The 17,360-nt window shown below is 39.5% G+C and overlaps 1 protein-coding gene across 4 annotated transcripts in view; it reads left to right on the top strand.

Annotated features, from left to right (window-relative positions):
* LOC119894352 (UPF0606 protein KIAA1549L-like) overlaps positions 1 to 17,360 on the top strand; it is a 112,430-nt gene that overhangs the window by 76,008 nt on the left and 19,062 nt on the right. For all 4 annotated transcript variants that reach the window (XM_038707052.1, XM_038707054.1, XM_038707056.1 and 1 more), the window contains 2 exons: positions 3,553 to 3,746; positions 11,336 to 11,484. In XM_038707052.1, the coding sequence (XP_038562980.1) occupies positions 3,553 to 3,746; positions 11,336 to 11,484 (343 nt within the window). The remainder of the gene's footprint in view (positions 1 to 3,552; positions 3,747 to 11,335; positions 11,485 to 17,360) is intronic.

The following is a 17,360-nucleotide window of genomic DNA, read 5'->3' on the forward strand; positions in this document are numbered from 1 at the left end:
TTTACTTCTTAAATGTACCAAGTCTTTGGGATATTTTTTTTAGCATGCAGCTCTGTGGTGCGCTTCCGCCATTCGTCCTGCTAGAGCTGAATTTAAATCAATATGGCCGCAGGGGGACTAGAGCATATCTCATCCATCTGCTGTACCTCATCAAGCTGCTGTTGGCTGTTGCTCTGAGTTAAAATTAGACAAGAAGAGACGCTTCTGTTTGATAGTGCACGCAAGGAAAATAAGTGTGGTTAATTTGTTGGTGCAGCGGGGTCGTGCTCACTGTCACTACACATGACGTCTAAAAGAAACGGTCAGTGCTTGTGTCGCCGTCTGCCTCTCTCCTCTCCTACTCATTTCCTCCGTCACTGTTCTAAATGGATGTGGAGAAAAATCGACATCCATCTCTGACAGACTGATCAGAGGCTCGCGCCGTACCACAAGTCCTGTCCGCAGCAGAAGTCTTCATTAAACTGAGCTGATCGCAGAAGATTAAAAATGGCCATTTGTTAAGTCAACACGCTGTCAGTGGACAGTGGACGAGAGCGAGTGGTGGTTGTGACGATAGGGAAAAGAGACGGAGAATTAGAAAGGAAGAAGAGGCAGAGACAAATAGGGAAGAAGCTTCTGTGAGTGTGAAAAGAACAGACAGAAAGAGAAAGCCAGTGTGGTAAAACACGAGTCGTGAAATGTCAAGCATGCGTTTCAAGGTTACACCCCTCGGCCCTGTCATTTCTGAGAATCCATACTGTCTCCATGCATGACCAGCCATTACCCATCAGCCACTGAATGACAGCTTTTACTGTCAACGTGCAGTGTGGCTCAGTTCAACAACACATCTAATGTTTGTTACTTAATAATCCATACGCATAATGCATATTGCAAGAGGGATATGATTGAAACAGCACATTTAATTCACCACCTCCCTCGTCTTCTGCCCTTTGTTTGCTCGTCATAAACACACACACACACACACACACACACACACACACACACACACACACACACAGAGTAACTCGCACTCAGCCTGTGAACAGCATAGGCAAATGAATCTTTGCACTCGCCATACATCTTTCACACGATAGAGTCACAACTGTCATCATACATCACTTCAGCGGATAGAAGATGCATACAGACACGCACACTCAATGCATACATTCATGCCGTGGTGAGAGAGCCTGTCCCCACTCTCTCTCTTTCTCTTTCTCAAATGTGTGTGTGTGTGTGTTCTATATGAGCATGTATCAATTTCCTGACACTCATCCACAGCTGCAGCCACGTGTGGTGGAGCTGACTGATGGCACAGCGGTGTGTATGACTGATGAATTATTAACAACGCCGTCAGCCGGATGCCCACGCTGCCCAACCTCACATGCACTCAGAATTTAGCATGCATCATCAAATGCATTAGGCGTCCCATTTTAGAGCCGCTCAAAATAGAAAAGGGGAGGCAAAAAAAATAATCAGGGTTTCGACTGCTTTGTTGTGTAACCTAAAAAGGGTCTTTCTCTCCTTTTTTCTCTCGTTCCCTATTCAGTAAATTGCAAGGCATTTAGATATACAAAGAATGTGTCCAGGCCTCCGAGGCTTAGCAAAATGCGTCTGCGGCTGCTTTTCTCTCTTTGTCTCTTAATGCCAAAACCCCTGACTTCAAAGGTGCTGTTAAGCATTCTAATTTATTTATTTTTTCAACTTTTTCATTATGCCAGCCGTGGTGTTTGGAGACCGATAAAAAACTGGTTCAGGGAGGGATGTCCATCCAATTACCTTCCTTATCAGGAATGGGAGAAACACTTATCTGGAGGTTTTTCTTTAATATTCAGGAGACCATGTCATGTTAGCTGTAAGCAACTCTGACAGCTGAGCTGAAAATCTAAATGCTACACTTGAAAGAACTTTGCTGTTGATCAGATTGGAGTTAGAATAGACTTAATCCATTTGTTGTTGTTGTTTTATTAATTAAAAATGGTTTGGAGTGGTTTTATTACCCGTTTAAATAAACAGTCCCACCGCCAACTTAGATTCTAGATATTTATGCTTCAGGATCTCAACCGCATGTCAGATACAGTGTTAACTGCTACTGCAGAAAATAAGTCTTAAAACAGAATTTACGTCAGTCAATTTCAAAACTACAATAAAATAAAATAAATAAGTATCAGCCCAACCAGCCTTTGACGCATTAAACGAAAAATGCTTAAATTGTTGGTAAAGGATGTCATGATGGTGACTCCAGCTTTTTTTCAAACAGAGTGCCCACTCACTGCTAGTGCTGGAAAAGTAATTTTATCGAGTGGCAAATAACAATCAGTGGAGAATAACTTTTGAGGGGGGACTTTGGTGTACTAGCCTCTCATTCTGCTGTTTAGATATTGTAAATGCCTCTGAAGCTTGGGGTGCTCTGCCCTGGGCCGCGAGGGGTTGGAGGGGCGTCTTTGAGAAGATGAGTCGCAGAGAGAGAGAGACTGTTGTCGTCCTCATCAAGGACCACAGCTTTAAGAATATTCCACTCAAGTCTGTTGAAGAACAGTATTACATCATACTGCAACCCCAGCTTCAGATTATTCTTCTTACCCGCTCCCAAACATCCCACAGTTGTTTGGGTTAGTATGAAATGAAATGAAATTTATTTGTTTTTTGCTCCAGCAAATGGAATGTCAACAATAGAACCCAAAAGACAGAAATTTATATTTTAAAATCTTTTTTTGGATTCATGATGGCGTCCCCTATGTTTGCACTAACCTGAACAGAATGCTGTTCCCATAGAGAACGTGTTTTCATACAGCTAATCAAATCATTTCTTTTATTATTATTACTGTTTTTGTGTAAAGCAGTAACTCCACTGCAGACGGTCACACTGACTGACAACTAGACAGCTAGAAAAAACAAGAGCCACAGGCTTTAAATGACTGCCGACTGCTTTTCTACTAAAGTCAACTTTTGATCCGACAACACCACAGGGGCAAAGTGCTCTGCTAACATCAGTTTGCAGGCTAGTCAGCTAATTGGTCAACTGCAACTCTTGAGACAGTTTAAAAACTTACCTGCAAGTGTCATTTTGTCCAGTTAAGATGATGCACTTTTGTTCTTTCATCTGTCTGCTGCTGTGTGCTTTGTCAAATTCATTTTGTGACTCCATACCAATATGATGCTCTCTGGCCAACATTAGGTATGGTTTGCTATACTATGCTCATTTGAACCATACACAGTGCTATACGTTTTGTGGCTGCTTATCACTCATTACTCATTATTGTGGGTTATAAATGACATTACCCTAACTTATCAGTAGTGAAGATGAAAAACTGTATTGTACTGTGGAATACTACTGTATCTTGTCTTGCTTTTTTGCTGTCTCTGCATGTGCTTTATGTCCTCAAAACTGCTGCTTGTTTTTATGCATCAAGTTGCTGTTGGTCTAATCCAACAGGCAAACTGAAAGCAAAACCCATTTTATAATCACCCGTTCTCAGATATTCTGCAATAAATTAGAAATACAAACACCAAAGCATGTAAAAATCAAGGGTTTTCTGACCCCTGGTGTGTGTGTTATCTTTTTTTTTCTTCCAGCCTGTCCAGGGCTTTGACTACGCCAAGAAGCACATGGGTCGGACTGGTGATGAGGCCATCTCGGTTACCAAGGAGACACTGGTGCTGGGGCTGCCTGTACGAGATGCTCCACTATCACTGTCATTAGATAAGAAGGTCCACCAGGATGGGACCGCCAGCAAGAGGCCTCCATCTGCAGACATACACAAAGGAGGGTAAGACCGTTACTGACCAATTTATTTGCTTGCACGTCTGCTTAAATTGTTTGGATCAGTTTGGTAAAGACATTGACCTGACATTGATATCAGAAAGTCATTGTGATGCATCAGATATGTAAAATATGATTTAAAAAATTTGGGCAGTATTGTCTAAGAAACCCTTCACCTTCATTTTTTTGGGTGTGGCACTGGACATATGTCACACAGATAACACAAGGATGTTGCTCAGGATGTAGAGCAGGTTGTCCAAATGATCAGATTCGGCAGTTTGTTAGCAGCCTCCTCCAGTCTGCATGGCAAAGTGTCCTTGCGCAAGGTACTAACCCCAAATTGCTCCCAATTACTGTTTGAATGTCAGTTCCATTCTGATGATCAGTTGGCACCTTGTATAGTAGCGCCTGCCATTAGTGTGTGAATGTGTGTGAATGTGACATATAAGAACAGTCCATTTATCATTTATTATTGCTTTACTGCAGAGCCCTGCACATGCAATAACGTCACTAAAAGGGTACCCGGTGTGTTAAAAAGTGATGCCAAGGGGTCTTGGTCTTTACCAAGCAGCATATGTGACAGGTTGGGATTGAGAATGTGTTGTATTAGTCACAATTCTCCAAATCCACGATTAGTTTTGACTCTCGATGCCATTGTTAGACTATTGAGTCTTGATTTGTATAGATCAACAGATCATTGGTTTGACTGCTGTTATTTTATTCTTCTTTAAAAAGATATATGGGATATAGTGTGATAGGTCAGTTAGTGAAAGGACAACTGCACTTGGTGCATTCTTTGTTTACCAACCAAAATTATTAGCTTCTCGTTTTTCAGATCGCCCATGTTTTCTCATTGTGAGAGGAAGCTATGTAACGTCTGGTTGTATATTCCAGGCAAAAAGTGACAATATTTTAATACTGGAATGCAATACATAATTTTACCATCCTGCTCTAAAATGACATCCAGTTTACCAGAATCCATGTGAATGCTACATAAGGCCATATGGTCAAATTTAAAGTTTGAAAAATATTGAATAACAATAACTTAATAAATAGTCAATTGGGAGCGAACTGTTAAATAAGAAAGTAAATGGCTAGGTGGCAGAAGGGTACTTGAGTTTCCTCACCTGCGGTTCTAATGTTCTTTCAAATCTATTTGTTTAGGATGTCCTGCGATATACAGAGTGGTGCCTGAGGTGGTGTATGGTACCCACGAGAAGCAGCATAGCCTACGAACGGGGGAAGGCAAAATGTAGAATCTATTTCTTCACACCCCTAATTACTATGGGTGTCAAACCTAAATATTGTTTTTCATTATTTGATTTAGAAACATTACAGAACACAAATTTACATATTTAAAGACAGACTCCAGACCCCAAAGTGGCTGGGAGAAAATGTGGGGTTTACTGTTTCTTGTTAGGTGTTACTATGTAACTTAATACAACTGTGATAGATGTGTGTTAGAGACTGGGGCGAATAGAAAAGATCCCTTCTATCACACTGCTGACATCATAAGACATAAGTCATTGAACATGTGGATGTTTTGGCAAAGCCTGCTTATTCAAAACATCCCTATAGTCTGTGATTCTGCACAGGTACAGAGTTGAAATAACAAGAAGATCAGACATACTGTTCCCAGCTGGAAGCCTTGTGGAGGGGAACCACAAAGTTCTCGAGCAGCTGTTTCAGTCAGTGAACAAGCCAGCAACAAAACCCCGAGCTTTTCAGCAGGACCAGACATCCGTGTTTGTTTGTGCATCGCAGTGTTAAGCCAGAGAGAAGCCGGCAGTAAGCAGTGCAGGCTCTGACAGATTGACATGATCTGAAGATAAGTCCAGTGTTAACGAGGAGCTGTTTGGAGACAATAAGAGGAGATTTTAACAGTGCAAAGCCCACTACACCGAAGCTGTGTGCTGTTGCAAGAGCAAAGGAAAGTATTGTATGAAGTATGAAGCATTTTAGCATGGATACTGCCACTGTAGTTTTGAGCTGTTGACAGCTTAACACCTATCTGAGCCATGGTCTGACACATCCACCCTAGTGAGCTGGAAATGTTTCTTGGAGCAAAAAGAGAGTGCAAAAGTATAATAGGTTATAAATGTAAATGTGCGTCTCTCCTTCACTGATGAACAGAATGTGATCAACATTTGCAACAGGTTTTACTGCAGATTTGACACAGTTTTTAGATAAAAATAGACAGAAATTAATAAATTGTACAAGTACGATCCTGTGGATGATGCACATTACCAGTTTAAAAAATTCAGGCCTCAAACATAAATGCCAATAAGTCAGGTTCGAAAATCCTATAAAAAGGTAGCTCCTTATAACTGTAGATGTTTCCTCACAGTCCTCACATTCATAGTTTTATTTCTGCATCAAAGTAATCCAGCTGATAAGTTCATGTTAAGCGAGGTGCATCCTCTGTAACTTTTTCACCAGATGTGCAGTGCAGAATAAAGCTTGAATGATGTTGCAGAGGTTTTGTTTTGACATCATAATGTTAACCTCGGACACCATGACAGATTAAACTGCCAAACTGAAGTTCAACTTAAAAGTGCTTGCAACACGGCCAAAACAGTTTTCAGATTTTTCTAATTAGCCTTCGCATGCTTTTGTGTGAACGCCCCCTCCCCTTGCATGCACAACTTCAATATGGCCCAGTGATTATGGCACTTTCTTTGTGTTAGTAGCGTTCTCATTTTGTTTCTGTAGACACATTTATCCAGGCCTCCTCCCATACGCAACCTTATATCTTAAATCATGGAATATGGACCAGTGACTTTCTGACTTATTTTCCTTATTAAATTGCCTAACCATTTACAACTTTTTTTAAGAATCAGTTTAGATATATCTGGTAAGAGGAGTATAAATAGCAGAAAAAAACAATTAACACAGAAAATAAAGCAGTCTAGATGATTTCCAACAACTTCCTCACCCACCCTTCATCCTTCTGGTGTAAATCCAGATTCACCTGTTGCAGTCCGGGTGTTTCTGTGGTTAAATAAGATTTTTGGATGAACGATTTTTTCATCATTTTCAGTAAGGAGAGAAACTGTTTCCTCTAATTAGCAAGAACTACTAGCACAGGACTGTATACACCCTATACACTAATGAATGTCAAGCCTCTGTGCTCACCCACACATTTTTAAATATGTGGATGACTTGAAATTAGATGGTTTTTTGCTGCCAAATTCTGGACAGACTTTCAGGGGTAAAAACACTTCAGTTCCATTGGGTAGTATGCAGACAATTAGTAGACATGTAAATGTATGCAAGGAAAGTCGGATGTCCCTCTGATCCAGAATAATGAGTCAGTTGGGAAACAAACATGATAGATACAAGTGCTGGTACTTGTGCAGATTTCGGTCAGATTCGCTGCTCCCTACACTTGCAGAGTTGTTCCTGATTCGAGGCTGATCTGAATATATTATCTGACCAAATGATCCTGTAGTGTGAGGAGTTTACAGACATAATCTTAATGATACTGACTCAATCTCCCAGACTTCAAATATCAAACACTTTTGATATTTACAATTCAAATTGAAATACTGTAGTCGGGCTTGATTTCACAAAAAAGGTGCCATAATCCAACCTTTCATCTAAACAGATATCATCACAGCCACTGAGAAACTATAGTGGATTAGACTAGTTTACTGTCAGGGATAATATAAGATTACAAAGATGGATGGTGGATATTGCATAATTTATGGTGCATTTGACTGCTGCTAATCTTTATGTTTTATGTTATTTGTCTCAATTTGGCATTTAATTTAGTGTAGAGTCTTTTTCCATATATTTTATCTATCTTTTTGTACTATTCAGTGTTTTCTGCACTACAACAAAGAGGATTCTTTGTTATTGTCCTCCATTTTCTATGCATGAGCGATGAATATGATTTGTAAACATCTGCTGGAATCACATAGTTTTAAATATATTTGCCAAAATGTGCAAAACAGTCTCATTCCCAATAGACTTCACTAGGATTATGAAGTATAATCTGTTCTGTGCACGAACAAGAAAACATTTAGAACAGAATGAGGAAAACAAATTTTTTTAAACTTTTCCATCCCTAGACATTTCTCTACTACAAGCTTCACCCACCCATCCACCCACACTGAATTGTGACATTTTTCCTTAAGGAAGTTTGGAGTAAATGAGATGCATTATGCTTCTTCTCACAGAAATGCAAATTCAGAAACATGCACACAAGACAGTGCCTTATATTTACACACTACTAAACAAAAATGAATGGAGGTGGGATTAGTTGTGCTTTGCTTGTCAAGGATGATAAACACATGTATATTTATAACCCTGGCTATAGCTATGCCAAGTCTAAAATGCCGGAAGAGCTGGCTTAGTGTGATAATGAGCTTTACCAACCTGTATATATGCACACATAGGTATATCTTATGGGGAGCCATGTTTCAAAGAAGGTATCATAGGTTAATCTACCACCTGGGTGTACACTAATTAGAAAATGAGGCAGTATCTCATCCTCTTTCAAGTTCAGTATGGAGTGCAATGTGATGAGAGGATGAATTTCACACCAAAACAGCAACAAGGGATGCAATTATTCTGGGATTTTATAATGATAACAAGACTTCTGAAGTGTTTTCTCTCTTCAGATGCACAGGCACAAACAGGCTTGGTGTTAATAAATAAATAAATAAATCAGAAGCTAAAAGGTTGATAAGAAAAGTGCTCATGGCTGGAAATATAGATGACTGGGACAAGCAAACAAAATAAAACCTTGTCTGAAATTGTTGGCTCTGTTTTATTCAAGTGTCCCAGTATGTCATGGCAGTGTGACAGTGAGCCAGCATGCACAAAACCAGGACCCTGAAACTGAAGCACTTAAATGAAATTTAGCCATCATTAATTTCATTATTTATACCTGTGCTTTTCATACTGTGACATGTCAAAATGCCTTTAAGTGCCTTCACGCATATAATTGCAACAATATTTTGCTACAAAATATGATTACACACACAATGCACAGATTATACTATTTGAATTTGAGTTAACAAACTGAAATACACATCCTATACTAATACACATGTCCTATAAACCACCATTGCTTTGATGCTATACTTTTGGACAATATAAACTATATGAAATTTCCAAAAAAGCAGATGCTCCATGATAAAAATTGATTTTGGAAAACCACATTCATTATTGTTTAATCACAAACTTATTTATTTATTTAGTCTTGTATTTTTCATAAAACAAGTTAATTTGTCTCAGCTATTGTCTGGGCACAACAGGAGATGTGATCTGAACTTTCTGCGTCAAGATGCTTGTTTGTTGAAAACCTAAAACAAGTGAAACTGTGTTATAACAGCAATTATCTCAGCTGTGGACTGTTGAGTTGTGTTGAGTTTTCATAGGGAGAGCATTTATTCTGCTCACTGCATCCTCCGTGTAGCTACAGAAAAGAGGCAGGGTGTCGAACTTTACTTTCCAGCAGTGTGTTTATTGATTCTGTTGCTCATCTCTTTGACCTTCCCACACAGATGTACATGGACAACACACTATATTCCTCCCTCCACCCAACCCCTGTCTCTTTGCTTACTGTAATACCACATGACTTATACTGTGACTTGGCCAACCATTGACTGCAGCTCAACCAGCGTGTGTGTGTGTGTGGGTGTGTGTGTGTGCGCGCGTGTTAACACAGACAAGGTGTTAGCCTCGCCTGTGGCTCTATAATGTCCAGTCTTGCTGATCTGTGCATCTCACACCACCTGTAGACTGGCCTGTCATGTTAGGTAACTGCTGCGGCTTACATGCCTCAAGGCTATTAGTGTGTGTGTGTGTGTGTGTGTGTGTGTGTGTGTGTGTTGTATACATGGTTACGTGCCTGGTGTGTGTCAGGCTAGAAGATGTCTATATATATATATGTCTTCATGTACGTTGTTCCATGACTTTTTTGACTCTTCTACAGCCGTGTGTGTAGTGTGTATGCATGTTTGTGTGTGTGTGTGTGTGCCTGTGTAAGTGACATACATATATATCAAGTTATTTCCATCAAGGCCCCTGGCTGTTGAACAACCTGCCCAACAAAATCAGGATTGTTGCTGCTCTATTTGTCCTTTACATTTGTCCTGGATTTCCCAACATTTTCTAAGCTTGAATATAGCATGGTTTTTGATGGGATTAATTCTGTTAATAAAAATGCAAAGAAACGTCGGATTGCAAACCATCTCACAATGACTTCAACCCAAAATAATTATCTTTACAAAAGATGAAAAATAGCTACACTGTACAGTACAATGCAGTAGTACAGGAGTTGATTTGCCCCTTTAGCAGTCAGTGTTAGCATTTATGAGCCACAATCAAATCACTGTTTAGGCTCGTTCTGTTGTCTGATAACCAGTGGGGTGGATCAGATGGACTGCTGAATAGGCCTACCGGTACAGGCCCAGGACCTGGTCCAGAACCTCTGCATGAAGTGACTGTTACCATGTCTTGGGAAAGTCAATCAAATGACCACAAACAAATGCACACAAAATGGCACGTAACAACCAGAAAGAGACACAAAAAGGAGCAAGAAGATGTAAACCCAGAACAGCGTTGTACGGGGTCATGTATGGAGTCATTTTTAGTCTTTGAGTGTGGGTGCCTTGCTCCTGTGTATGTGGGGTGTTTTTTTTTTTTTACATATCTGTGTCCAGGGTGCCATTTTTGCATAATCCGTCCATGGCTGTAGACTACTTGGAGGTACAAATAGCATTTTGATATTAATTTAAATTAACATAGTTGTTTGTGTGGCATTCACAAATTGCACTGAATAAACTGAATAACTATTAAAAATGTCCAGTTTCTTATTGTCAAGAACTTTAAATGTTTTAAAATGCTTTAAATCTGAGTCAAAACAGGTTTTTACACATTTTACAAATGGCTGGCTTTGCATGGATGTAGCTAAGAAGCTATCAAATGAGCAAACAAGCTTGCCAACGTTTGCTCATAGTGAATGTCAATAACTTTAGAGTACTGTAGATGTCTTTAACAGAGGGTTGGCAGTAAGCTTTTAGGAACTTTGATGTCGTGGTACTACTGCACGAATGCTAATAGCATCGAAAGCATCAGAGCTCTGTGGTCATTTCCTGACAGGATATGACAGACAGCAGAGCCCCACCACACACAATCTCCATCACTAGAACATTTGTCCAGTTATTTTAAAGACCAGGCTCAGAATTACAAAGAAAATATGAGAAAAGTAAAGAAGAACTGAGAAGCATGAAGAAAAGAGACACCAACCAAAAAGAAGAAACGCAAACAAAAAGGCAGGCACACAGTCATGCTGAAGCTGTGATTTTACAATGAAATCCCATTGCTTTGCACTTCACATTGTTGCTCTTAAGAAGCTCTTAATAATTTTGGGTTGCATTTATTGTTGGATGATTTTCCAGCCAACATTTTTTGGCGTTTTAGAATCTATTTTTAATGCTCCATTAATGGTATGTTTTTAAACTTACATTAAAAGTTGATAGTGTGTTGCCAGTATTAGCCAAGAGATGATGCCCTGTTTGTGTACACATTGAGACTCCCCTTTCCTTTCTCCCATGCCTCTCTCTGTTGCCATGGATACTACAGGCGGTTGCCAAGCGAGGAGGACGGCTCCATGTCGAGTAACGGCTCTGGGAAGCTGAACACTAGCAAGAGCTCCTCGGCCCGAAGGACGGCGACCGGCAGCAGCAGCGGCAAGAACGGCAAGGAGGAGCTACACAAGAGGAGCACCAACGGTGAGAAGGGGGAGGAGGAGGAGGGAGGGGTGGTAAAGAGAGAGAGAGAGAAAATAAGGTACAGAGAATGGATGAGGGAGGAAAGACAAAGAATTAAGTGAAGAAGAAATACTTAATGTTATAGGCCTACAGACACACACTGATGGATAGATAGTCTTTCTTTATGTTTGTGCCCATCACAAAGTCTGTCATTGGTTAAAAAAAATAAGAAAATGAAACACACATACACTAACCTTACTCATGAACACAAGTGCACCCCACACACACACACTTCTTGTACTATGATATTTTACCCAAAGCATAATTAATATGATATCGTGAAGTGCAGATGAGCACAAAGAGGGAACTCACTCATACAAACAGTGACTCAGCCAGCTGAACATGATAGTGATGACCAGTGTTGGGCAAGTTACTCAGAAATTGTAATATATTACTAGTTACTTATTACTCCTTAAAAAAGTAATATTATTACTTTACTTATTACTGGGTGATAAAAGTAACTAGTTATGTTACTCATTACGTTACGGGGGGCAGGGGTTTATTAACTAACTTTGGACAGGTTTGTGCAGCGATTTTCAGGAGAGAGAGAAAGAGGGAGCGAGTGAGGAGGTGCTGCATGAATTATACTCCTCAATCAAATATGATTTTAAATATGCCTAATAAAAATGCCGGTCCGTGTTGATAATTATCCAAATTATTGTCTAATTATGGGAAACACTGCTTTCACTACCACCCTTCACTCACAAACAAAGCAGCCGACTTTTTAACTAATATCATATTCATAACAGCAGCAAGGAGTGTGTTTTTTTATAAAGCATATAGCCGCGGCCTAACGTTTCTTAACACCACCGGCTGAAATAAAAAATAAAGCAAGTAAATCCCGACTTTTGAACTACTGTTTTTCTGCACATGTAGCCTGTTTATAAGAGCAGTCTTCAGTAGTTACAAAACGTTACGTTAACGCCACTCTCTCCCGACGAGTCCAAAGCATCAGTGCTTTCTTTCTGTAAGTTTCACGTTGCTGTGCTGCTTCAGCAGATGCTTCAATAAATCAGATGTAGAAATGTTGACGGTTGAAAGCTTTTTGCTGCTCGCACAGAGTTTACACTAGACGACAATGTTCTTTGCATCTTAGACTGTGACACAATAATGGCAGTGGCTACTTACAGCTGTGGAAAGAACGCCTCTCGCCCTCGTTCTCCACTCTTCCTTTAGTTTTGGCTCTCAGCGGACATGAACAACAAAGTCCTGTGCCACTGAGCTGCCGCACAGTCGTGGATTCACGTCAAGGATGGTGCGTTCAGGAACGAGTAACGCAGCATTAACACGCATTAGTAACTGTAATAATATTACTGTTTTAGAAAAATAATTTGTTACACCACTAGTTACTGGGAAAAGTAATATTATTACATTACTGCAATGGTGAGGACACATTTACTCAAATCACATACTCTCACATATCTTTTTACTCCTCAAACACACACACACACACACACACACACTCATACCCACAAACAGCAGATATAGGTCTTAACTGAATCAAAAGATGCATTTCATATTTTTGTATTGCAGTTTTTAGGTGTTTTCAGTTGGCTTGCCTCATTCCAGGATGCAAAGCTAAAAGTGTCTTATAGAGACAAAAGCCAACGGCTGGCAGTGTGTGTGCCTTAAGCAGTGCGTCAAGTTACTTTGGAGTAGAATCACAGAGGAAAGACAGGAAAGTGGGTGGCAATAGTTGTGACAGCATACTGTCAAGTTAGGTGTTATTCAAATCCATACAACCCACAGCATTTGGTTTGTGCATTAGAAGAATGACTCATCGTTGAACCCATGACACTCAGAGGAATCCTTATCCAGAGAGAAAAGACACTGATACCCTGGGTAGCTATTAAAAACAAATTAGTACTGTAATTTCAAGTAAAGGGATTACTTTTTTACCCTGGTGATCCATCCCAATCAACTTAAACACTGAAACATAGCAGATATGTTACTTACATACAAAAAAACCCAAAACAAAACACCACCAGGTTTTGACAGAACTACAATCAAAATGATGGTTAGTCACAGTCAGGATACCACTTTTAATGTAAGGCACCCTTTATAAAGGGGTTATAAGTTGTAACTAGCTTTGTTATTGTTTCATCAATCATTTTCTGATGCTTATTACTAACTTATTGATAAAAGCAAAACGTGGGTTGCCAGGCAATATGATTTCGATGGTGTTTATCTACCTTGAGACACTTGCTTTGTCTTTTCGCACACCCATTTCAGACTCAACGTTAGCAAGTCATTAATAGGTCAGTATTTACCATGACTAATGTCATTAGTTATAACTTATCAACCTCACAACCCTATAAAGACCCTTGTCTTCTTTAAAACTGGGACCACAGAGCCAGAAACATGATCAAAATGTTACTTAAGATAAACTCCATTAATTTTGTACAAACCAGAGAACATTAAATCAGAATTCTGTGTTGCCTGGTTTTTGATTTGATGTAGGTTCAAAAATGTAGTCTTGTTCCAGATGTCCGAATCACCACGAACATCTTTGATTTGTTCATTTAATACAACTAGGTCACGTATTGTACTCATTTACCCCTGACACCTTACTACATAGCTAGCTAGCTAGCTAACTGGTTACATCCATGAAAAACTTCAAAATGACACCCACAAAAGTGGCACAAAGCTCTATGTAGCTTTAGAGGTTGTTGTAAGACGACTTACAGAAATAACAACTAAATCGACATACTGTAGCCTGCTTATTAAACTTTTGTGAAAAAAGTGAACTGCTTCCAGCTAACAACCCCATAGCTTCTGTGTTGACTGAGAATATCGCTGGTGGGACAGATATGTGACTCGCTACTGATTTGTTAGGGCAAAACAAAACAAATCCTCCCTTCCTCGCAATAAGAAATCAGCTAACATGAACACCGTGTCAGCCTATCCTATCAAACATACAGAATGCTTCCACTGTGGTGAATGATGGTTGAAAGAGTTAGCCTGCTGAAAATCTTGACTTTGCTGACCTCTGGTTGTAGCAGTGATGTGATTTGTGTACTCCATGGTGTGTCAGCTGTAGGGTGAGGTAGGAGAGTGTTCTCTGACCATTTCAGACCTGTCAGTGACGCTCGGTGTAGTCAGATATGTGTTAACTTACTATTTGAAGCAGTTCTTGGTGATGCTTTTCTTAAAAGTTACATCATTTGCACTTGTTAGCTACTGTATGGTAACTTATGTTCTCAGTGTTTTCTTATTTCTGTATCTGCATGTTTAATGCACATCACTTAGGTTCCTAAATTAACATTTTTCTTAAAACAAAAAGAAATGATTAAGGTTGCATGCACCACCAGCAAATTGATAACTCCACATTTTGCGTACATGGGCTCTTGACTAGGATTTGAAATTAAATTAAAAGTTTGTTGCTGCAAAACAAACATTTGTAATAATGGTCTTTTTGAAATGTCACAGAGGTTCGATTAAGTTGATTAATCATAAGTAATTGCTTTTGCTTGGAGAATTATCTTATCTGTACAGCTCAGTTTCCAGTGTCCGTTGAATATATTTTATAATCCCATTTATACTTTGATAAAGATTCCTAGACAGACACATATTACACATGCTTTTATCTACAGTACCTGTTATCAGTGGTGGCAGTAAATGTACTGCACCTTCAATATGACTTGTTCAACAGATTAACAAGCAGATCTTTTTCCAGCTCTGCACATTCCGAATTGGTTGCATAAACAATGCTCTGATCACTGATAACGCTGCAACGTTGCGTCTGTTCAGTGACATTCTAGGACGCTGTGATTTTCAATTTCTTTTGCATCAGCCAACCAATGTTCACAGTAATTTCTGTGATTTATAGTGTTTATGCAAGCGAATGATTGAATACCCGGAGGAGAGAAGGAGAGGAGAAGAGGATGACTAACTATTTCATTTTCTCACTACTGTTCAGAGAAATGGGGATGGACAGGAGTAGATCTTTAGAAAAAAAGAGAGAGACGAAAGAAAAACTGACTGGAGAACACTGGAAATCTGTTCAAGAAATTAAAGATTAATTAAAGGGTAAATCCACTAAACTAGAAGCATAGATGTACAATTCAGAGGAACAGAAGATCATATACACAATCAGAAGAAGGCGTAGGGGAAACAATTACTAAAGGTTCATTTTGTAACAACTAATCAAAAGTACACACAGCTTATTGCTTTAAGGAGGAGAATTTTACTGAATGCTTGTCTGTTGGGAAAATGTGTTGGGTGTGTGCAGAGATTATTATCTTAGCACTTGACCTTGACCTAGTATATGCAGCAAGCACTCAAACCAGGCATGAGAAAGGAGACTGTGTTATGAGAAGAATCGATCTGATGCACGGGGTATGGGCGCGGGCGCGTGACAGATAGAATTTCCTGTTAGAGAGACAACTCAAAGACTGCACATTTTATTTATTAACTTGTATTCACAGTTATGCTGAATTCATTTCTAGAACCTAAAGTAGACAAAGGACAATGAAATATACAAAAGATAAAAAGAAGAAAAACACAGAAATAGCACCTCTAAAGCTTAGTAATTAACATGTCGTAAGTTGTTGTTTTATGGAAAGTTGTTAATGCAATATTTTTTCTTGGTGACCAGCCAACAGACAAAAATAAGTGTCCACAATGACATTTTATTTTGATTTTAAAATACATCAGCATCTGTTATTTAAGGAGAGCAGTGGAGCAAAAAGTTCACCAATGTTACCAATGGTAACAGACATCATGTTCTTTAACCCCAGTATGGGAATAGGTTAAAATTAAATCAGATGTGTGTGTGAGGGCAGTAAAGGATGTTATCTGCGCTTCCACTATCAGATCAACTTAATGATGTTTCAGCTTTATGTTTCAGCCCTTTGGTGGTGATAACAGTGGCTGTTAGGAGAAAACACATTTAACTGTTTGATGATCAATGTAGTGATGATCATGAGCATTGATGATGGCAAACAATGAGAACAGACAACAGTTACATCTCGTTAGTCAGTCACAGATGGTGCAGGAAAATTAGCATATAAGATGAGTTTGGACACTGTTGGTGTATTTAAGAATGTCACTGATTTAATGTGGGGTGAGTCTCTTCATCAGACAGATTAGTCTCTATTACTCACCTTCTTTAAGCTGAAGTACACAAGCCGGAAACAAGTCAATTCAATGTAGAGATAGTGTTAACAGTTGAATCAAAGTGTGTAACGGGAAGGAGGATGACATACGACACAGGTCCTGGTAGAGATCAAATTGACCCTCAAATTGATCCTCATCATTCGTTTGCCTTTTTCCTGCACATTGAAATGGCTAATGACACCAGCCCTTCTCTAATCTGCAAGGTACAAATGCAAATATTTTTATGCCATGTACATAGTTACCTAACAAACCTTTATTTTTTTTTTAAATACAGCCTGATTTTGCCATCCCTATAGCCACTCCCCTAGTGTGGCTAAAACACTCTCTGTACATGTAGTTATTATAACTGAGGATCAGGAACAAGACCATACCTCTCTCTCTCACTAATCCAACCACCAGGGCTTCACTCATTTCATCAACCTGTGCCTCTCTAATCCAATCACCTGTACATACGTATATAAGCCTATCTAAGCCCTTTCTCTCCATTTCTCAGTTCTCACATCCCTCCCCCCAAATCCTGTTTCCCGTTTCTCTTCTCTGTCAACGGGCAGCACGGTGGCCTCACAGCAAGAAGGCCCAGGGTTTAGACCTCATTCAGCCCAGGCCTTTCTGTGTGGAGTTTGCATGTTCTCCCCGTGTTTGCGTGGGTTTTCCCTGGGCACTCCTGTTTCCTTCCACCATCAACAACAAAATTCATAATTCCGAAGCAATAAAAAATC

This window comes from Micropterus salmoides, unplaced genomic scaffold, assembly GCF_014851395.1.
Source record: "Micropterus salmoides isolate LMB-PRFRI ecotype aquatic unplaced genomic scaffold, ASM1485139v1 Ms_hic_scaffold_8, whole genome shotgun sequence".
In the NCBI taxonomy this organism is placed as follows: Eukaryota; Metazoa; Chordata; class Actinopteri; order Centrarchiformes; family Centrarchidae; genus Micropterus; species Micropterus salmoides.